Raw genomic sequence first — 23320 nt, 5'->3', positions numbered from 1 at the left:
ATCCTTGCCAACATGTGCTATTTGTAGACCTTTTGATAATTGACATTCTGAAAAGTATGAGGTGATATCTCATTGTGTTTTTGATTGGCATACCCTGATGATTAGAGCTGTTGAACATCTTTTCATGTGCATGTTGGCCATCTGTGTATCTTGTTTGGAAACATGTCTATTCAGGTTTTATGCCCATTTTAATGGTATTATTTGTTTTTTGATATTGAATTGCATGAGCCATTTATGTATTTTGGATGTTAATCAAATATTTTCACCCATTTAGTAAGTTGTCTTTTCATTTTGTAGATGGTTTCTTTGGCTGTGCAAAAGTTTTTGAGTTTACTTAGGTCTCATTTAAAAATTTTGCTTTCATTTCTTTTGCTTTAGGAGACACATCTCAAAAAATATTGCTACAATTTGTGTTAAAGAGTGGTCTGCCTATGTTTTCCTCTAGAAGTTTTACTGTTTCAGGCCTTACATTTAGGTCTTTAATTCAAATATGTTTTTTCTATGGTTTAAGAAAACTGGTTTTTAATGTTTGAAATATTCTGCCTAATTCCTCTTTTATTGAATCTTCAATTCTCAAAATTGAAACACTCCTGAAGAACAATCTTACGTCATCCCTCCAAGAAGTCTTTGATAATTTTCTATCAAATCTATGTTATTTCTTATTTAAAAATAGCAAAATTTTATAGTTTCTGGAACACTAGCCAGTGTGAAGCATATAGAAGAGTTATTTGGGGATAGTTTTATCCAATATATGAATGGAAGGAAATGTTTTCCTGCATCTAGATTCCTAGCAGTATTTGGCCTGGGATTGAACATACGTTTGTGCAAAGTGATTGATAGAGACCAAGTGATCTGGCTTCCATGTCAATGCTCTTACTGTGATTCAAGACCAGCTCTCATTACCTCTTTGAGTACCATGTGAAAAATGGTACTCATCTCTTAGTACCATCTAAGTACCTGATCATCTCTTAGGTCATCTCCCAGTTATGACATTCCCTCTTGTTATTCTCTCTATGACTAAATTCTGCTCCTTAATTTCCTCAGACCCCTCTTTATATCTTTGTTTCTTAGGCTGTAGATGAAAGGGTTCAACATGGGTGTCACTATTGTGTACATAACTGTGGCTACCCGGTCCTTCACCACTGAGTACATGGACAGTGGCCTAAAATACACATAGATGACACTCCCATAGAAGAAGACCACCACAGTGAGGTGGGAGCCACAGGTGGAGAAGGCCTTCCACTTCCCAGCTGCAGAGGGGATTTTGAGCACAGTGATGATGATTCTCAGGTAGGAGAAGAGAATGCACAGGAAAGGGGTGGCAATGACAGCTAGGCTCTCGGTCATCACCACCATCTGGTTGGTAGTCGTGTCAGAGCAGGAGAGCTTGAGCACAGGCTGCGTATCACAGAAGAAGTGCTTGATGACATGGGAGGCACAGAAAGACAGGCGGGACATAAGTAGCACATACATCATAGAGTGCAGGTGAGAGATGGTGCATGAACCCAGCAACAGGAGGAGGCAACGCTGTGGGCTCATGATCACATCATAATGGAAGGGGTTGCAGATGGCTACCAGCCGGTCTATGGCCATCGAGGCCAGCAGGTAGCTGTCAGTGTTTCCCAAGGCCATGAACAAGTACATCTGGACCAGGCAGCCCACATAGGAGATGAATTTTGTCTCTGAGAGTAAGTTCACCAGCATGTTGGGCACAATGACTGTTGTGAAGCAGATATCTGTGAAGGACAGGTTGCTGAGGAAAAAGTACATAGGGGTGTGGAGCCAGGAGTCAGAGTGGATGGCCAGGATGATGAGTCCATTCCCCACCAGGGTGACCAGGTACATAACGAGGAATACAGTAAAGAGGGGTTTCTGCATCTGGGGGTTGGAAGAGATGCCCAGGAGGATAAAGCCTGAGATGCTGCTGCTATAGTTCTTCATGTCCTTGACGTCTGGTCAGGGTTTGGAGGAGTCGTGGGAGAAGATGTGAAGGGCAATTTGACCAAGATGCCGCCTTCCTTAATCTCTAGCCTATAACAAAAAGAAGCCCATTGCCATTATTAGGATTTTAAAGAATATCTACTTCAAGAAACTACAGAGATCAGGGGATAAAATCCAAGAAGGAGAAAGGTAAACAAAGTCCAAGCCTCTCCCTACAGGAGAAACTAAACTTTTCCCTTGTGTTCTTAGGAACTTATGATTTGTCTGAGCTCTTCTCAATTCTCTGTGGGAAGATATCTCTTAAGTTCTTTCTTGATCAAATTTGTTAATTCCCCTTCTGCCTGCTTTTTTTCTTATTTTGAAAGGGAAGAGGCTGTTGGGTTCCCTCATGGATCAAGATGCTTCCATACAAGGGGTCGCTATGAATGAGGTTCTCTCATCAGGGTCCTCTCCTGCTCACTTGTCCAGAGGTGGTGGTGGTGGTGGTGGGACAAAAGTGAGCATTGGATTTCATCAGTGCTCATCAGTAGCCACAAAGTTCAGTTGAGACTTCCTAAGTCTCAGAGTAGTTTGTTCTTAAAGATTTATTTAAGCAATTCCATTTGGGCCATATGTTCTAGATGCTCAGATTCTAGGTTTTTGGTTCAGGAAAATGAAAGTGAAAGTCACTCAGTCGTGTCCGACTCTTTGCGACCCCATGGACTGTATAGTCCATGGAATTCTCCAGGTTAGAATTCTGGAGTGGGTAGCCGTTCCCTTCTCCAGGGGATCTTCCCAACCCAGGGATTGAACTGAGGTCTCCCACATTGCAGGCAGATTCTTTACCAGCTGAGCCACAAGGGAAGCCCAAAAATACTGGAGTGGGGAGCCCATCCCTTCTCCAGCAGATCTTCCCAACCCAGGAATTGAACCAGGGTCTCCTGCATTGCAGGCAGATTCTTTACCAACTGAGCTATGAATGCTTCTCCAAATAGTCACATTATCAGAAATGTTACTAAGATTTATTCTCTTGATATATTGATTTTTCTGATTAAGAAACTATGAAGATCTTTGGCTTTGCTGGTGGTGTAGTGGTTAAGAATCCACCTGCCAGTGCAGGAGACCCAGGTTTAACTTCTGGTCTGGGAAGATCCCACCTCCCAGGGAGCAAATAAGCCCATGTGCCACAACTACTGAGCCTGTTCTTTAGAGCCTGGAAATTGCAACTGCTGAAGCCCATGCACCTTAGAGCCCACGCTCTGCAACAAGAGAAGGCACCACAATGAGAAGCCCTCACACCATAGCCCTGCTAGCCACAACTAGAGGAAAGCCCATGCAGCAACGGGACCCAGCACAGACATAAATAAATAAATAAATAAAATGAAAAAGAAAGTAGTAAGTTTTTGTTCTAAATATTCAAATATTCAGTTCAGTTCAGTCACTCAGTCATGTCCAACTCTTTGCGATCCCATGAATCACAGCACATCAGGTCTCCCTGTCCATCACCAACTTCTGGAGTTCACCCAGACTCATGTGTATCGAGTCAGTGATGCCATCTAGCCATCTCATCCTCTGTTGTCCCCTTCTCCTCCTGCCCCCAATGAGTCAACTCTTCACATGAGGTGGCCAAAGTATTGGAGTTTCAGCTTCAGCATCAGTCGTGACAATGAACACCCAGGACTGGTCTCCTTTAGGATGGACTGGTTGGATTTCCTTGCAGTCCAAGGGACTCTCAAGAGTCTTCTCCAACACCACAGTTCAAAAGCATCAATTCTTTGGCACTCAGCTTTCTTCACAGTCCAACTCTCACATCCATATATGACCACTGGTAAAACCATAGCCTTGACTAGACAGACCTTTGTTGGCAAAGTAATATCTCTGCTTTTTAATATGCTGTCTAGGTTGGTCATAACTTTCCTTCCAAGGAGTAAGCGTCTTTTAATTTCAAGTATTACAGGAAATTAAAACACTGTGTGTAAGGACTCCATCTCACCAATGGCACTGGAAAGACAAGGCAAGGACGATCTCTGTTACCACTGTTAAGCTACACTGTTCAGTTGACAGTCTTACTCAGTGAAAAAGCAAAGTGAAAGAAACAAAAAGCATAAACATTAGAAAAGTTGACACTGTCATTATTAAGTGACTTAATTTAATCCTGTGAAAATTGCAGCAAAGTGGTCAAATATAAGATAAATATACAAATACCAGTCTATCCTAAAGGAAATCAGTCCTGAATATTCATTGGATAGACTGATGCTGAAGCTGAAGCTCCAATACTTTGGGCCACCTGATGTGAAGACCTGACTCACTGGAAAAGACCCTGATGCTGGGAAAGATTGAAAGTAGGAGGACAAGGGGACAATAGAGGATGAGATGGTTGGATGGCTTCACCAGTCGATGGACATGAGTTTGAGAAAGCTCCGGGAGTTAGTGATAGACAGGGAAGCCTGGCGTGTTGCAGCCCATGAGATCACAAAGAGTCGGACACGACTGAGAGACTGAACTGGAACTGACATACAAATATTGACATTCTTCCTATAGAAAAAATATGTTGGAGCAAAACATTACAACTGTCAATGGTAAGAAAGTCTGAAACATACTTAGGATATACCTGAGGAAGGAAAAAAGAAATGGTAAAGGGCTATATGAAGAAACTATAACAGACCACAAATGAGCAATCTGAATAAATAGAGTAAATTTTAGAAATATTTCTAAAAATGGAAGAGTCAATATTTTAAAATGTCGATTCTTAGATTCCACCTATAAGTTTTATCATACAGTATTTGTATTTCTCTGTCTCTTTCATTTAGCAAAATGCCCTCAAGTTCCATTCAGGTTGTAAATGGCAGAGTTTCCTTTTTTCTAATGGTTGAATCTAAAAAGGACTAACTTATGGAAACAGAGAGTTGTGGTGGTTTCCAGATGCTGGGAGGTGAGGGAAATGAGATGTTGATCAAAAGATATAAATTTCCACTATAAGATGAATAAATTCAAGGATCTAAAGTACAACTGGTGACTAATATTAACAATATAGTATTATTGTTATGACCAATCTAGATAGCATATTGAAAAGCAGAGACATTACTTTGCCAACAAAGGTCTGTCTAGTCAAGGCTATGGTTTTTCCTGTGGTCATGTATGGATGTGAGAGTTGGACTGTGAAGAAGGCTGAGCGCCAAAGAATTGATGCTTTTGAACTGTGGTGTTGGAGAAGACTCTTGAGAGTCCCTTGGACTGCAAGGAGATCCAACCAGTCCATTCTGAAGGAGATCAGCCCTGGGATTTCTTTGGAGGGAATGATGCTGAAACTGAAACTCCAGTACTTTGGCCACCTCATGCGAAGAGTTGACTCCTTGGAAAAGACTCTGATGCTGGGAGGGATTGGGGGCAGGAGGAGAAGGGGACGACAGAGGATGAGATGGCTTGATGGCATCACTGACTCAGTGGACGTGAGTCTGAGTGAACTCCGGGAGTTGGTGATGGACAGGGAGGCCTGGCGTGCTGAGATTCATGGGGTCGTGAAGAGTCGGACAAGACTGAGCGACTGAACTGACTGAACTGAACTGATACAGCTAGATCTGAATGGAACTTAATATATAGTAAAAATTTATTTCATACCAATGGAGAAAGGATGGACTCTTTAAAAAATTATATTTATGACAACTGGCTCAATGATTTGAAAAAATAAGGCTAGATTTCTATCTAATCCATCATAGAAGTAAAGCCCATATGAATGAGCAACTTAAAAGTAAAGACTCTAAACAATGAAATAATTAGGAAAAAATAAAGAAGCATATGTTTATGGTCTCGTAATGAAGATGCCATCACAAGGAAGAAGTAAAATATAGATGCATGAATGACAAAATACTATACTCAGAAATGTGAACATTACTCTGAAAGAGATCATACGGAAAGCTAAAATATAAACTATTGACTCAGAGAAAATATCTGCAACACATTTACCAAAGTAAACATATGAGAAGATGTTCAACCACACTGGCAATCAGAAAGTAGAAATTAGGCTGCATTGCAATTTATACCTGTGAGATTGTGTAAAGGTTCAGAACAGGCTTCCCTGGGATGTGTCATTATGGCCTGTAGATTAGTTTGATTTCAAAGCAATTGAGACCCATCAGGCTCAACAAAAACTGCTGCTTCTCCCTTTATGCACAGAGTTGAAATGGAAAGGTAATTATTACCAGAGAGAAATTTTATCTAAGTGGCCCCATCTGTATGGCAGGACAAACATCCCACCACCCAGCATCTGCTCTTCTCATTGTTTGTGGATAAACCTTCTGTCCTCGAGAGCCTCAGGCTCTTAGCTTAACCCTTAGCTTGAGATGGCAATAGATTTCATTGGACCTTTCTGTCTTTTAACCTCCCATGTCTGTAAGGTCTCTGGCCCTGTCATGTGTGTGGAGTTCCCAAAGAAAGTGAAATTTGATTTTCTCCCATTAATTTGTCTCATGTCAATTTGATTATTAGACTATTGGAAAGAGTCTTCAAAGAGGATAGAAAATTTCCCCATTATTGTAAATATATATTTTTTAGCAATATAGAAAAGGAAGAAGACCTATCCTTGAAAAATAGTCAAGGATATTATACAAACCTATCTATGAAAAATAGTCATCTAAGTGTGGCACAAAGATATGTACATACATTTTGATTTTAGCATTGCTTACAATACTGATTAAACTGAAAAGTTAAAGTCACTCAGTTGTGTCCGACTCTTGGCGACCCCGTGGACTATACAGTCATGGAATTCTCCAGGCCAGAATACTGGAGTAAGTAGCCTTTCCCTTCTCCAGGGGATTTTCCCAACCCAGGGATTGAACCCAGGTCTCCTGCATAGCAGGCAGATTCTTTATCAGCTGAGCCACAAGGGAAGCCCAAGTATACTGGAGTGGGGAGCCTATCTCTTCCCCAGGGTATTATCCCCACCCAGGAGTTGAAGTGCGGTCTCCTGAATTGCAGGCGGATTCTTCACTACCTGATCTAGCAGGGAAAATTTGGTATTATAAATAACATTTTGATTTTAGTAGCTTACAATACCAAATAAAACAATAGGAATAAACAACCTACAAAGGAAACAACCTAAATATCTACACACAGTCTTTAAAGAAATTCAATGACTAATATTAGTCAACATTTATTATCACTCAATATATATATATACCACACACTGATGTAAGAAGTACTTTGCCTATTGTTAGCATTTTATTGTCTCCAAATCATAAGATATAGGCCTTATTAGTTTTCATTCCAATCCCAAAGAATGGCAGTTCCAAAGAATGCTCAAACTACTGCACAGTTGCACTCATCTCACACGCTAGTAAAGTAAAGCTCAAAATTCTCCAAGCCAGGCTTCAGCAATAGGTGAACTGTGAACTTCCAGATGTTCAAGCTGGTTTTAGAAAAGGCAGAGGAACCAGAGATCAAATTGGCAACATCTGCTGGATCATCGAAAAAGCAAGAGTTCCAGAAAAACATCTATTTCTGCTTTATTGACTATGCCAAAACCTTTGACTGTGTGGATCACAATAAACTGTGGACAATTCTGAAAGAGCTGGGAATACCAGATCACCTGACCTGCCTCTTGAGATACCTATATGCAGGTCAGGAAGCAACAGTTAAAACTGGACATGGAACAACAGATTGGTTCCAAATAGGAAAAGGAGTACGTCAAGGGTGTATATTGTCACCCTGCTTACTTAACTTCTATGCAGAGTACATCACGAGAAATGCTGGACTGGAAGAAGCACAAGCTGGAATCAAGATTGCCGGGAGAAATATCAATAACCTCAGATATGCAGATAATACCACCCTTATGGCAGAAAGTGAAGAGGAACTAAAAAGCCTCTTGATGAAAGTGAAAGAGGAGAGTGAAAAAGTTGGCTTAAAGCTCAACATTCAGAAAACTAAGATCATGGCATCTGGTCCCATCACTTCATGGGCAATAGATGGGAAAACAGTGGGAACAGTGTCAGACTATTTTTCCGGGCTCCAAAATCAGTGCAGATGGTGATTGCAGCCATGAAATTAAAAGACACTTACTCCTTGGAAGGAAAGTTATGACCAACCTAGATAGCATATTGAAAAGCAGAGATATTACCTTGCCAACAAAGCTCTGTCTAGTCAAGGCTATGGTTTTTCCAGTGGTCATGTATGGTTGTGAGAGTTGGACTGTGAAGAAAGCTGAGTGCCGAAGAATTGATGCTTTTGAACTGTGGTGTTGGAGAAGACTCTTGAGAGTCCCTTGGACTGCAAAGAGATCCAACCAGTCCATCCTAAAAAGGAGATCAGTCCTAGGTGTTCACTGGAAGGACTGATGCTGAAGCTGGAACTCCAATACTTTGGCCCCCTCATGCAAGGAGTTGACTCATTGGAAAAGACCCTGATGCTGGGATGGATTGGGGGCAGGAGGAGAAGGGGACGACAGAGGATGAGATGGCTGGATGGCATCACCGACTCGATGGACATGAGTTTGAGTGAACTCTGGGAGTTGGTGATGGACAGGGAGGCCTGGCATGCTGTGACTCATGGGGTCGCAAAGAGTCGGACACGACTGAGTAACTGAACTGAACTGAACTGATATACATATTTTACAGGATAAAAAATTACAGTTTAGCAAAGTTTACCAACTTACCAGATCCCATAATTAGTAAGTGATTGAGCTGAGATGTGAATTCAGGCAGTTTGATCACAAAGCGGAAGGTATTTATTCGTCGCTAAACTGTGTTGTCACTGTTACACTACTGCCTATGATATTTTAAGTGATAAAAGCAATTTGCAGAATAGCGGATACAGAGTAATCCTGTTTTTGTAGAGATATACTTCCTTTATATGTTTTCTTTGTTGTGGCGTCTGTGTTTACCTAGTGTAGTTGCCTCCAGGAGTGAGAATGATGGTATGGAGTGTGGAGTTCCTTCCATATTTCACTTTATGTGTTTGCATTTAAATATAAGGGACACATGTCTCTTTAATTAATTTTATAATTAAAAAGTGGAAGTTCCCTAAAATTCAACTTCCCAGAGAACTAGCGATGTGTGCATATATTTAAGTTGCTTTCTCTGCATGGATCCACACACACATATTATATCCAGAAATGGGGTCATATTATTCAGAATACTTTCCCTCCTCCATAGACAGTGTTGCAGTAGATATTTTTGTATATAAATATTTTGCTCTCATGAGAGAGGTTGTATGGTACAGAATATATTCTAAGAGATGGAAAGCTGAGTTGGAGCTTGTGAACACAGAAAGTTTTAGTAGGTACTCCCAATCTGAGACAATTAGTCTTCAACCTACTCCTGGGCAAAGTATTCATTTGACTCTGGACTCTTTTCTGCTTTCCTTCACTGTGTCTCTCTCTTTTTTTTAGCCTCAGTTTTCCTTGGTGGTGAAGGACCATCTGGCTTGCCTTGGTCCTGAACCCAGATTCCTCAGATCTACGTGACATTTCTCAGTAGTGCGTCCCCTTCCCATTTAGCTGAAACTGGTAAGACTGTCTGTTTCCTCATGCCTTGGGCAGGTCCTTTCACTTCAGTGTACCCAATCAAAAAGATGAGGGTGGGGCGTGGTTAAACTTTCTGCCTGCCTGCTCTTGTCATGTGGAGACTCAAGTGACATTTGACATTTGTATATTACCGTGTGCCATCATCACATCAAATTGTTTCATTAAATACGTCAGATTTGTATATCAATTAGACTTCATTAAAGCTAAAAAAAAAAAAAAAAAAGAGGCAAGCAGCATTGCAGAGCCTTGAAGATTTGCAGACTCAGTCTACACTCTTAAGAGAATCCTGCCTATTTGTCCTTGAAAACTTTTCAGAGTTAGCCTTAAAATGAATTCAGTGATTTTGACTGCAGTTGGGTGAGCAGTCTCATGGGTAAAAGTCAATTCCACATACATGCAATACCTGTGTGTTGCCCCCAGAGCACACTTAGAGGAGAGAAGCTTGTGTTATCTGATGCCAGATCATTACATGTGTTACCTATCCTGAGACTCTTGATGGGAAAATGCAGTATCAATGAATGAGATGTTAGAGATCAGACGTGGACTGCCTGTGCCCACTTCCAGATATTTAGCCTCTCTTTCTCATGCTGTTGGTTTAACATGACCCACAGAAGGTGGAGCTGGGATGCTGCCTTACAAGTCTTTGTGATAATTAAGAAGTGTGGGTTTTTGATTCACAGCCAATTTAAGAGTGAAAATTGAAGCACTTTTCATTTTTTTTCAAAAGCAACATTATAGCAATTTGATTAGATTATCTTCACTTTTAAGTTTATGATTAATTACACAAATTATTTGACTACCTTCCAATTACTTAAATAATATATGCTAAGACATTTTTTATGTGGTATAGGACTTTGTAAATGAAAGTGATTTTGATTAGCAATAAAACGTTTTGTGTTACTTGCAAAATTAAAGATATATTTTGGTAAAAGTTTGGTAATTCTTTCTATAGGTGTTTAATTTTACAGTTCCTACAATAACCTACAAAAATGAAATTTTTAATGATGGGGCTTTCATCCGGTAGTAACTGGGAAGGACCAGGAAGCCCTGGGAACGTTTCCAAGCCTTTTAAATCACACTATCTCTCCTTATCCCCTTGTGCTTCCCTGGTGGCTCAGACGGTAAAGCGTCTGCCCGCAATGCGGGAGACCCCGGTTCGATTCCTGGGTCGGGAAGATCCCCTGGAGAAGGAAATGGCAAGCCACTCCAGCACTCTTGCCTGGAAAAATCCCATGGACGGAGGAGCTTGATAGGCTACAATCCATGTGGTCACAAAGAGTCAGACACGACTGAGCGACTTCACTTTCACTTTCTATCCCTCCTTAAAAGGTGTTTACTCCCCTTCTTTCTGCCTAGTTTTCACTCCCATAGAAGATTAAAACTTTACCTAGTCCTTCCCAGCTGTTCAATTCTAGATGCCAAGACAAGTGAACTTTTCAAATATTCCCGCTGGAATCCTTTTTGTGTACAATTGTCTTCCCTCTCACTCAACATACTGATCCATCAAAGGTGCTTCAAGTGGGACTTCTGAAAACAGATCTCTGGTGTTCCTCCAGTGAGCTGGCCATGCCTCACCGGGATGTCTCCACTTTAACACCGCCATTGCAGCCCTTCTCACGTACATTCTCTGTGAGGGTCATAAAATAGCTAACAATTCCATCGTGTTTAAAAAATATGCCAGACACTGCTCTAAGAACTTCACATATATTAAGAAATTTAGTCTTTATAGCACCTCATTTTACAGATAATGAAAGTGAGGCAGAGGGACCTGTTGGAGGCCACATAGCTAGGTGATAGTGGAAGCCAAATTCAGAGTGTGTGCTCCTAAACTCTGCGTTATCCTAAGATTTTTGTTCACTTGTTCCCCCCAACATCATTTTGAGCCCTTTAAGGCAGGGGCCAGTGCTTCACACAGAGTAGATTCTTCACCGATGTGTAATACATAATGAAAAGTGGAGAGATGAAAAAGTAGAGCAGAGGCCTTGGTTCCTGGCTTTTGAAATGAAGGAGAGAAGAGAGAATTAGGAAAAGGTCACATGAAGGTGTTAAACCTCAGGCTCTGTTCCCAGAGACCCCTCAGCTTGCCTACCTGTGGACTCGACAGAGGAGCTTTAGGGTCCTAATCAGGCCTGGGGTCCTGCCGGGGGGTTATGATCGGGCTCTGAATCTCTGAGAAGGGAGGCAGGTTGCAGTGAGATCTAACTTCAGAAGTGTGCTTATTCTTCTCTACCTGCAATGAGAACTGTTGATAGAAAGGAACCCAGGGGTGTTCCCCCCGACCTACCTCTGCAAGCCAGAGCCCTGGGAATCATTTCTGCAGCCTTCCCAGGAGAGAACAGTCCTGATGCCCTCACTGAGCTCTGTGCCCAGAAGACTGGGGAATCTGGGCTCCAGAGGTGTAGCCTCTACACCTGGGAAGGGAAGTAGGGCCATGGAGCCGTAGGGGTGGAGGTGTGTTCATGTATGTGTATATGTGCTATGTTTACAGGTGTGTGCTGGTACACTCTATGTGCTTTCTGTACACACCTGTGCTCTTGTGCACGTCAGCATGTTGGGTGGAAGGAGAAGTGATGGCCTCTGACATCTCTGAACTTCTATGTCTGCAGGGATGACTGTATCTAGGTGTAGGTTAGTGTTACAGGAAAGAGTTTAAGGTACACGCTCTGGAGTCAGACTGAATGGATTTGAATACTGGCTCTGTCTCTTACAAGGTGTGGGAACTTTTGTAGGAGTTAATCTTTTTTTTTTTTTTTTTTTCTGACTGTGCTCTGTGGCATGAGGGATCTTAGTTTACCTGACCAGGTATTGAACTCACGCCCCCTGAGTGGAAGTGCCGAGTCTTAACCACTGGACCACCAGAGTTAACCTTTTTGAGACTCATTTTTGATTGATTTTTGTTTGTATTTCTTAAACACTTTATTACTTAAAGATCTTAAGCCAGACTACTTATTTTGGAATTTCACTTCCAGCAATCACTACATGAGTGAACTGGGGAAAGTTATTTAACTTCTTTAATCCACACTCTTCTCAAGTATAAGTGATATAGCAATCACAACTTTTAGATATGCATTTTGTTTTCTCTTCTTTCAATTTTTTTCCTTTAAATAGACTTTATCCTTCAGAGCATTTATAGAATCATGGAAAAGTTGATCAGAAAGTATAGAGAGGTCCCCGTCACACCTGTCCTTATGTATATTTGTTGTTGACTAGTCACTCTGTCATGACCGACTCTTTTCGACCTCATGGACTGTAGCCTTCCAGGCTCCTCTATCCGTTGGATTTCCCAGGCAAGAATACTGGAGTAGGTTGCCATTTCCTTCTCCTTATATAGACAAAGCTTCTGCCACAATTACCCTTCCCCACCAGAGTACGTTTGGTATAACTGATTAACCTACATAGACACATCATCACCCAAAGTCCATAGTTTACATTAGGCTTCTTTCTTGATGTTGTACCTTTGATGAGTGTTAAAAATATAACAACATGTATCCATCATCATAGTATCATCCAGAGTAGTTTTATCGCCTTAAAATTCCTGTGTTCCATTTAATCCTTTTCTTCCCTCAGCTCTTGGCAACTACTGATCTTTTTACTGTCTCTGTAGATTTGATTTTTCTGGAATACAGTGTTGGAATCATATAGAATGTAGCCTTTTCAGATTGGCTTCTTTCAGTTAGTACATACTTGCAAGCTCCCCCATATGTGTTTTCATGGCTTAGCAGCTCATTTCCTTCTAATGCTGAATAATATTCCATTGCCTGGATGTTTATTTCACCTATCTAAATATATCTTTTTGTGGGTATCTAGACGTGACTGAACTGAACTGAGACGTGACTTACTGTACACAGGAAATGCCAAAAATTAATTTTGCTACCTGATGTTGACAGGAAAAAAAGCACAACCTAAAAGTTGAGAATTATATTTTATTTGGCAGAACAAAATGAGGACTTCAGCCTGGAACACAGCCTCTCAGACCCTCACTTTTCTGTGTATCAGTTCAGTTCAGTAGCTCAGTCGCATCCAACTCTTTGCGACCCCATGGACTGCAGCACACCAGGCTTCCTTGTCCATCACCAACCCCCAGAGCTTACTCAAACTCATGTCCTTTGACTCGGTGGTACCATCCAACCATCTCATCCTCTGTTGTCCCTTTCTCCTCCTATCTTAATCTTTCCCAGCATCGGGGTCTTTTCCAATGAGTCAGTTCTTCCCATCAGGTGGCCAAAGTACTGGAGTTTCAGCTTCAGCATCAGTCCTTCCAATGAATATTCAGGACTGATTTCCTTTAGGATGGACTGGTTGGATCTCCTTGTAGTCCAAGGGACTCTCAAGAGTCTTCTTCAACACCACAGTTCAAAAACATCAATTCTTTGGCGCTCAGCTTTCTTTATAGTCCAACTCTCACATCCACACATGACTACTGGAAAAATGATAGCTTTGACTAGATGGACCTTTGTTGGCAAAGTAATGTCTCTGGTTTTTAATATGCTGTCTAGTTTGATTATAGCTTTTCTTCCAAGGAGTGAGCGTCTTTTAATTTCATGGCTGCAGTCACCATCTGCAGTGATTTCGGAGCCCAAGAAAATAAAGTCTGTCATGGTTTCCATTGTTTCCCCATCTATTTGCCATGAAGTGGGACCAGATGGAAGATGCAAAGTCTGGACTCTAGGAAGTCATTCCTTTGCTGTGCACTCAGCTATCTGGGGCCAGTATCCTGTATTTTTTCATACTGAGTCTCCTCGGGGTGCATGGCTGGGGGCAGCTGGAGTGACTGACTGCTTAGTGGCAACCTCTGTGTTCTCATCCTAGTCTCCCTGCTCTCAAATTGAACAAGCTATACAGTGTTTTTCTCGGCCTCTCAAGTACATCCCAGGGTTTATTGCTTTTACCTGCTTGGCTAGTTTCCACTATTTTTTTTTTTTAATTAAAGTATAGTTGATTTATTCTATTATTTTAGTCTCAGGTGTTCAACATAGTGATTCATAATTTGCAATATTTTTGCAAATTATACTCAGTTTACTGTATAAAAATAATGGCTATAGTTCCCTGTGATGTACAATATATTCTTTTTTTTTTGTACATTGTAGTTTATATCTCTTGAGTCTCTTCCGCTATATTGCCCCTCCCCACTTGGCTTGGTTCACTGGTAACCACTAGTTTGTTTTCTATATCTTTGAGTCTGTTTCTGTTCTTATTAAAATATTCATTTATTTTATGTTTAGATTCCACACAGAAGTGATAACAGAATATTTGTTTCTTTGCTCGGCTTATTTAAGGTCCATCGTATAGGTCCATCCACAGTGTTGCAAATGGCAGTGTTTTTATTCTTTCGTATGGCTGAGTAGTATTCCATTGTGTATGCAGGTATGTTTGTGTGTGTGTTCAGTCACTCAGTCATGTTGAACTCTTGAGTCCCCATGGACTGTAGACCACCAGGCTCCTCTGTCCATGGAATTTTTCAGGCAAGAATATTGGAGTGGGTTTCCATTTCCTATTCCAGGGAACCCCAGGGAATCTTCCTGACCCAGGAATTGAACCTGTGTTTCTTACATCTCCTGCATGGGAAGGCAGATTCTTTACCATCGAGCCACCTGGGAAGTGTGTGTGTGTGTGTGTGTGTGTGTGTGTATCACATCTTCTTTATCCATTCATCTTTTTAGGAATGCTTAGCTTTTTCTTCTATCATGGCTATTATGAATAGTGTGCTGTGAACATTGGGGGTGCATGCATCTTTTCAAATTAGTGTTCTTACTTTTTTGATCTATTCCTAAGAGTAGAATTACTGCATTATATGTTATTTCTGGGCTTTCCTGGTGGCTCAGTGGTAAAGAATCTGCCTGCAGTGCAGGAGACGCAGGAGACATGGGTCTGATCCCTGGGTCTGGAAGATCCCCTGGAGGAGGGCATGGCAACCCACTCCAGTATTCTTGTCTGGAGAATCCCATGGACAGAGCATCCTGGCAGGCTACAGTTCATAGGGTCACACAGAGTCTGAAACAACTGAAGTGACTTAGTACACATGCATGGGATTTCTATTTTTATTTTTTTGAGGAAATTCCATGCTGTTTTCCACAGTGGCTGCACAAATTTACATTCCCACCGAGAGTGTACTTGGGATCCCTTTTCTCTACAGCCTTGATAACATTCCTTAGTTGTAGACTTTGATGATCACCCTGTTGACAGGTATGAGGGGATATCTCATTGTGGTTTTGATTTGTAATCTCTGATGATTAGAAATGTTGAGTATCTTTTCAAATTCCTGTTGGCCATCTGTATATCTTTGGAAAAATGTCAGTTCAGGTTTTATGCCCATTTTTTAATTGTACTGTTGTTTTTTGATGTTGAGTTGTATGAGGTGTTTATATATTTTGGATAACAACTAAGCATTTCCTCCTATTTAGTAGGTTATCTTTTCATTTTGTCAATGGTTTCTTTTGCTGTGCAAAAGTTTTTAAGTTTACTTCAGTTCAGTTCAGTCGCTCAGTCATGTCCAACTCTTTGCAACACCATGAATCACAGCACACCAGGCCTCCCTGTCCATCACCAACTCCCGGAGTTCACTCAAACTCCTGTCCATCAAGTCGGTGATGCCATCCAGCCAGCTCATCCTCTGTCGTCCCCTTCTCCTCCTGCCCCCAATCCCTCCCAGCATCAGAGTCTTTTCCAATGAGTCAACTCTTCGCATGAGTTGGCCAAAGTACTGGAGTTTCAGCTTTAGCATCAGTCCTTCCAAAGAACATCCAGGACTGATCTCCTTTAGAATGGACTGGTTGGATATCCTTGCAGTCCAAAGGACTATCAAGAGTCTTCTCCAACACTACAGTTCAAAAGCATCAGTTCTTTGGCGCTCAGCTTTCTTCACAGTCCAACTCTCACATCCATACATGACCACTGGAAAAACCATAGCCTTGACTAGATGGACCTTTGTTGGCGAAGTAATGTCTCTGCTTTTCAATATGCTATCTAGGTTGGTCATAACTTTTCCATTAAAACATTTTTGCCTTTATTTATTTTGTCTTAGGAGAAAGATCTGAAAAAATATATCACTACAATTTATGTCAAAGGCTGTTCTATGTTTTGCTTTAGAAGTTTTATGGATCAGGTCTTACATTTAGATCTTTAATCCTTAGGGTCTATTTTTATATACTGAGAAAAATTGTTCCCATTCTTTGAAATACTCTGCTCATCTCCTTGTCTATTGAATCTTCTTTTCAAAATTCAAATTATTTTTAAGGACAATCTTAGGTCATTATTCCAAGAAATCTTTCTCTATTTTCTATCAAACCCATGTTATTTCATATTTTTAAAATAACAGGACTTCATGATTTCTTGAGCACTGGAGAAGGCAATGGCAACCCACTCCAGTACTCTTGTTTGGAAAATCCCATGGACGGAGGAGCCTGGTAGGCTGCAGTCCATGAGGTCGCTAAGAGTCAGACATGACTGAGAGACTTCACTTTCACTTTTCACTTTCATGCATTGGAAAAGGAAATGGAAACCCACTCCCATACTCTTGCCTGGGGAATCCCAGGGACTGGGGAGCCTGGTGGGCTGCCGTCTATGGGGGTGCACAGAGCTGGACACGACTGAAGCGACTTAGCAGCAGCAGCAGCAGCCAGTGTGAAGCACATGAAAGAGTTCTTTTGGGGGTAGTTTTATTATTCCACCATATGGGTGGCAGAAACTGTTTCCCTATATCTGGATTTCTTGCAATACTTGGTCAGGGATTGAACGTATACTTGTTCAAGGTCATTGATAGAGGCTGAATGATCTGACTTTCAGATCAGTGATCTTACTGTGATTCAACAGCACCTCTTTGAGTACCATGCGAAAAATGGATACACAGGAAGGATAACCTGATCATTTCTTAGGTCATCTCCCAATGATGACAATCACTCTTGATGTTTTTCTATGAGTGAATTCTGTCTCTTAATTTCCTCAGACCCCTCTTCATATCTTTGTTCCTCAAGCTGTAGATGAAAGGATTCAACATGGGTGTCACTATTGTGTACATAACTGTGGCTACCCGGTCCTTCACCACTGAGTACATGGACAGTGGCCTAAAATACACATAGATGACACTCCCATAGAAGAAGACCACCACAGTGAGGTGGGAGCCACAGGTGGAGAAGGCCTTCCACTTCCCAGAAGCAGAGGGGATTTTGAGCACCGTGATGATGATTCTCAGGTAGGAGAAGAGAATGCACAGGAAAGGGGTGGCGATGACAGCCAGGGTCTCGGTCATCACCACAATCTGGCTGGATGAAGTGTCAGAGCAGGAGAGCTTGAGCACAGGCTGGGTATCACAAAAGAAGTGCTTGATGACATGGGAGGCACAGAAAGACAGGCGGGACATGAGTAGCACACGCAGCATGGAGTGCAGGTGAGAGATGGTGCATGAACCCAGCAACAGGAGGAGGCAACGCCGTGGGCTCATGACCACATCATAATGGAAGGGGTTGCAGATGGCTACCAGCCGGTCAATGGCCATCGAGGCCAGCAGGTAGCTGTCAGTATTTGCAAAAGCCATGAAGAAGTACATCTGGACCAGGCACCCCACATAGGAGATAGACTTTGTCTCTGAGAGTAAGTTCACCAGCATTTTGGGGACAATGACTGTTGTGAAGCAGATATCCATGAAGGACAGGTTGCTGAGGAAAAAGTACATAGGGGTGTGGAGCCGGGAGTCAGAGTGGATGGCCAGGATGATGAGTCCATTCCCCACCAGGGTGACCAGGTACAGGACGAAGAAGACAGCAAAGAGGGGTTTCTGCATCTGGGGGTTGGAAGAGATGCCCAGGAGGATAAAGTCCTCAGTGCTGCTGCTGTCGTTCTTCAGCTCCATGTCCTTGACCCCTGGTCAGAGTTTGAAGGTGGTGTGGGAGAGATGCGAAGGGCAATCTGAGGATGGCTTCTTTCCTAATCTCCAGCCTATTGAAAAAAAAATAAAAGAAGTCTACCACATTTTGTTAGATTATTTTCTTCAAGAAACTATGGAAACAAGGAGTTATAACTCAATGCGGGGGAAGTTAAATAATTTTAAGCTGCTTCATAAACGAGAACTAAAAATTTCCCATGTGTTTCTAGGGAGTTCTATATAGCCTAATCTGTCTGAGTTCTCAGTTCCCTTTTTAAAGATTCTTCCTAGGTTCTTTCCTGACCAACTCCCTAATGCCCCTCCCTTTCTTCTTATAAAATAGGGGAAGAAACTGCTGGGTCCTAATCTGAATCAGGATGCTTTCATACAAGAGGCTCCCATCCTGGATGTCCTCTCGTTCAGATCCTTTCCTACTCATATATGCAGAGGTGGGGGTGGTGGTAGTGGGGGTAGGACAGAAGTGTGAATCAGATTTAATCAGTGCTCCCCATTTTCCACAGAGCTCAGTTGAGAATGTTGTGTCCTCAGAGAAAAGCCTGCTTAATATCTATTTAAGCACTTCTGTTTGGTTACAATGATCTGGACACTTAAAATCTAAGTTTTTCTTTCAGATGTGTTAGTTACTCAGTCGTGTTCGACTGTTTGAGACCCCATGGACTGTAGCCCACCAGGATCCTCTGTCCATGGAATTCTCCAGGCAAGTATACTGGAGTGGGTTGCCATTTCCTCCTCTGGGAGATCTTCTCAATCCAGGGATCGAACCTGGGTCTCCTGCACTAAGGGTCAGGGATGCCATTCAAAATAGGAGTATAGTTGACCACTGAACAACATGGGCTTGAATTGTGCAGATCCACTTATACGTAGATTTTTCAATAAATATGTAGTACAGTACCACATGATCTATTGGTTGGTTGAATCCTTGAAAGTAGAACCCATGGATATGGGATGCTGTGTAGTTATATGTGCATTTTTGACTGCAGGAAGGGTCAATGTCCTTTATTTTTGTATTATTCAAGAGTCAACTGTTCTACCCCAGGATTAGCCTATGTCACTGAGTTTATTCCTTTAAATAAATATTTGTTTCCAATTGAAAATTTTGAAGTTCTCATACTAAACATTCAATTACTGCAGGAATATAAAACTTTGAATATGAATCCCATCCCCACCAATATCATGGAAGAGAAGGCACAGATGGCCTCTGGCTAATACTATTCAGCTACATTGCTCAAACTGAGATAAAATTGACATATAACATGTAAATTAAGGTGTACAATTTGTTGATTTGATACATTTTTTTCAGATGATAATCTAGCTCCTTTAATCTTTTTTTAAAAATTGTTTACCAGCATATCATTAGCTAACACCTCTATCACCACACACAATTATCATTTCTTTTTGTGTGGTGGATATAATTAAGATCTAGTCTCTTAACTACTTTTGAGGTACATGCATAGCTTAGTATTGTTGTCTGTAATTGTTAGGCTGTGTTTTAGATCTCCTGCACTTATTGTTCTAGCAATGATTGCAAATTTTGTACTCTTTAACAATATTTTCCCCATTCTTCCAACTCCCATCCCTGGTGACCATTATTCTTCTTAAGAGAGTAGATCTTAGATCTTCCCACCACACACACATACAAAAAGGTAATTGTGTGAGTTGATCAAGGTGTTAATTAACCCCAGTGTGGCAATCATTTTGCCCTATATCAGTGTATTAAACATCACATTGTACACCTTAAATTTATGCAATATTACATGCTAATTATATCTCAATAAATCTGAAAAAATTTCAAATTAATGATTCAATGCACCTATAACAACACCCCAAGAGGATTTATATTTTTTATCTTTTAAAATTAATTTTTATTGGAGTATAGTTGCTGTACAATGTTGTGTTAACTTCTGCTGTACAGCAAAGTGAATCAGCTGTCTATATACATTTATTTCCTTTTTTTTGGATTTCCTTCCCATTTAGGTCACCATAAGCATTGAGTAGACTTCCCTGTGCTATCCAGTATGCTCTCATTAGTTATCTATTTTATACACAGTATCAATAGTGTATATATACCAATCCCAATATGAAAGGGAGTTTTTCATGGAATTGAGAAGGCCATTCTAAAAGTCATCTAGATGTGTAAATGGCTAAGAAAAGATGAGATAATTTTGAAAATATTAGGATAATGACAGTGAATTTTCTTACCTGAAAATCAAAGGACATAGAAATGAAAAACAAAAAGGTAATGGTATATATAGCGGTAAAAAGTCAATGGACCAATAAAGAAGCTTGTATGCCTGTATTTATACGTATACATAGATCTAGATCTATATGGAACTTAGTATATAATAAGGATTCATTTCGTAGTAATGGAGAAAGGACAGACTATCAAGTGACATTTATGATAATTGGCTAAACATTTGGTAAAAATGATGCTGGATTTCTCTCTCACCTGCACAAACCCATATGAATTAATTATCTAAACATTAAAAATCAAAAACATAAAATATATAAATTAGGAAAAAATAAAGGAGCACATTTTTATGGTCTCAGGATGGGGATGCCATTCCAGGCAATAAAAAAGAATGACAAAATACCATACTCAAAAATATGAACATTACCCCCAAAGAGACCACAAGAATGGCTAAAATATAAACTATTGATTCAAAGGAAATATCTACAACACATTTACCAAAGAAAACATGTAAGGTGTTCAATCTTATTGGTAATCATAAATAGAAATTAGACTTAAGTACAATTATCATTTATCAGAATATCCATAAAATTGTTTGAACAATATCCAAAGGGAAAAAGACCTCCACATACCTGATGGTGAGACAATTATCAGTATAAACCTTTTGGTAGTCTCCATCAGATTTGAAAACCTGCATCTCATTATCCAATGATTACACTTGTAGGAAGCTATCCTTTTAAAATAGTCATATGTGTAGCACAAGGATATGTACACATATTTTTTATTGTAATATTGCTTATAATACCAGATAAAACAGTATGATAAAACAAACAAAAGACAATGATAACCCAACCTAAATATTCATAGATAGTTGAATTATTGTAATAATTATAATGAATTTGCATTACTTACTATCACACAGTCTCTAAAGAATGTAGATAACTGATGTTAGTCAATACTCAATATATGCTACATGCTAGGTACTTTGACTCTTATCATTTTAATGTCTCCAAATCTTGAGAGATATGTACCATTATTCCTACTTTACAGATTAAAATATAGTTTAGCAAAGTCAATTAACTTACCAGGTCCCACAGTTAGTAAGTGGTAGAGCTGAGATGTGAATTCAGGCAGTCCAATGGCAGTTGGCAGGAGCTATTCATTGCTAAGCTGTGTTATCACTGTTACACTGCTGTCTGTGATAATTTGTTAAGTGACAAAAGCAAGTTGCAGAACACTGGAGACAGAGTAATCTTATTTTTGTAAAGAAAGGTATCTCCTTTATGTGTTGTGTTTGTTGTGGTGTGTGTGGGTATGTATTGTAGTTGCCTCCTGAAGTGAGAATGAAGGGATGAAATGTGGAGTTCCTTCCATGTTTCACCTTACATTATGTGCTCACATTAAAAAATAAGGGACACATGTTTCTTTTATTAATTTTATAATTAAAGATGAATGTTCCCTAAAATTCCACTTCCCAGAGAGCTAGAGATATGTGCATATTTTCCAGTTACTTTATACACACAGTTATCTATACACACATACTCAGAAATGGGGTCATATTATTCATAATACTTTTTCTCCTCCATAGACAGTGTTACAATGGATGTTTTTTATATAAATATTTTGCACTCATGAGAGAGTTTGTATGATACAGAATACATTCTAAGAGATGGAATGCAAAGTTGGAGAATATGAGCACAGAAAATTTTAGTAGATACTCCTAATCTGAGACTCACTCTTGGGCAATGTATTCATTTGACTCTGGATTCTTCCCCTGTGTTTTTCACTGGGTCTTTTTTTTTTTTTTTTGAAAACCCCAACTTTTATTCTTGAAAGACAGCTGGATAAACTGGCAAAAGCCAGTTTGTTGAAATTTCAAGATGGTATAAAAATGCTTCCAGGATATAGTCAGCATATTCACGTTCATTTCAGCTCCATTCAAATGGATTTCACCTTCAAAGGGCATGCTGCTTGAATCACTCATCCATCATTTGCCAACTTTGATTGTGAGGTACTGATACAATGGACCAAGTTCTTAAAAATTTATTTTAAAAGAATAAATGATGCTGGAGTTCTGGACCTGAGGATCTTTAGTATTTGAACAAATTCACAGATTAAACTGAAGGTTGATGACTTCAGTTTTGGTTACTTTCAACTTTTCTGTGTGGACTTATATTCCATTAAAACTCAGGCTTGTAGCCACAATGTTCCTTTTGTAAAGATGTCCAAGTTTTATGGTTTAAAATCCAGCCAACCAGTGGCCGAAACAGCCGAATTAGCCATAATTCACTGGCTCACACGGTGGAGCCACAGGTATCTGGCTCTCATTCATATCTAAGCCATGACCTCCATATTTGGAGATCGGGGAAGAACTTGAGTGAGTAGCAACCAATCCACTCAAACAGATTTCCTTGTGCTTTATGCCTGATTTCTTATTGTGCCTACCTCAGCAACCCCCAATGTAAAACTGCTTTTATCTTTGAAAAAAATCTGCCAACTTCCAAAACATTATAGTAAGGGATTCTAGTTCAAGGATTGACATCTGAATCCATTTGCATCCTGGAAAATAATTCTGCAAAGACAAGACATGGGCCTTGGTCCAGGTTCTATGTAAAACCATTTAAAAATGGATCCAATTTGTTTCTGTCCCTGGTGGCTTCTTTAATGCTTATTTTGCCCTGTCTATGATTATGTAAAGTTGCATTCCTTTTCATGAAACTTGTACCCTCAGGACTGAGTAACTGCAAAGGCCTCTCTCTTCACAGGAATTCCATGAAGATCTAGATCCAAAATGCTGATTTCAATGGAGGTGAAGGGA

General features: G+C 40.3%; 2 protein-coding genes across 2 annotated transcripts; both read right to left on the bottom strand.

The window, feature by feature from the left end:
* Positions 1-858: 858 nt before the first annotated feature.
* Positions 859-2134, bottom strand: LOC133257510 (olfactory receptor 1L4-like). Its single transcript, XM_061433446.1, has one exon. The coding sequence runs from the start codon at positions 1939-1941 to the stop codon at positions 1018-1020; it is 924 nt and encodes a 307-aa protein (XP_061289430.1). The 5' UTR covers positions 1942-2134; the 3' UTR covers positions 859-1017.
* A 10975-nt stretch (positions 2135-13109) lies between these two features.
* On the bottom strand, positions 13110-21691 carry LOC133257508 (olfactory receptor 1L4). The gene is made up of 2 exons (XM_061433445.1): positions 21588-21691; positions 13110-18367 (listed from the first exon to the last, which is right to left on the bottom strand). The coding sequence occupies exon 2, from the start codon at positions 18279-18281 to the stop codon at positions 17346-17348; it is 936 nt and encodes a 311-aa protein (XP_061289429.1). The 5' UTR covers positions 18282-18367; positions 21588-21691; the 3' UTR covers positions 13110-17345.
* Positions 21692-23320: the final 1629 nt, after the last annotated feature.

The sequence above is a fragment of the Bos javanicus genome, chromosome 11, assembly GCF_032452875.1.
Source record: "Bos javanicus breed banteng chromosome 11, ARS-OSU_banteng_1.0, whole genome shotgun sequence".
Lineage (NCBI taxonomy): Eukaryota > Metazoa > Chordata > Mammalia > Artiodactyla > Bovidae > Bos > Bos javanicus.
Note: the sequence above shows the minus strand (reverse complement) of the source record. Positions and strands in the feature narration are given on the sequence as shown.

Bases quoted from the DNA above. Each gene is read 5' to 3' on its own strand.
- LOC133257510 (XM_061433446.1), bottom strand. From the start codon at position 1,941: ATGAAGAACTATAGCAGCAGCATCTCAGGCTTTATCCTCCTGGGCATC.
- LOC133257508 (XM_061433445.1), bottom strand. From the start codon at position 18,281: ATGGAGCTGAAGAACGACAGCAGCAGCACTGAGGACTTTATCCTCCTG.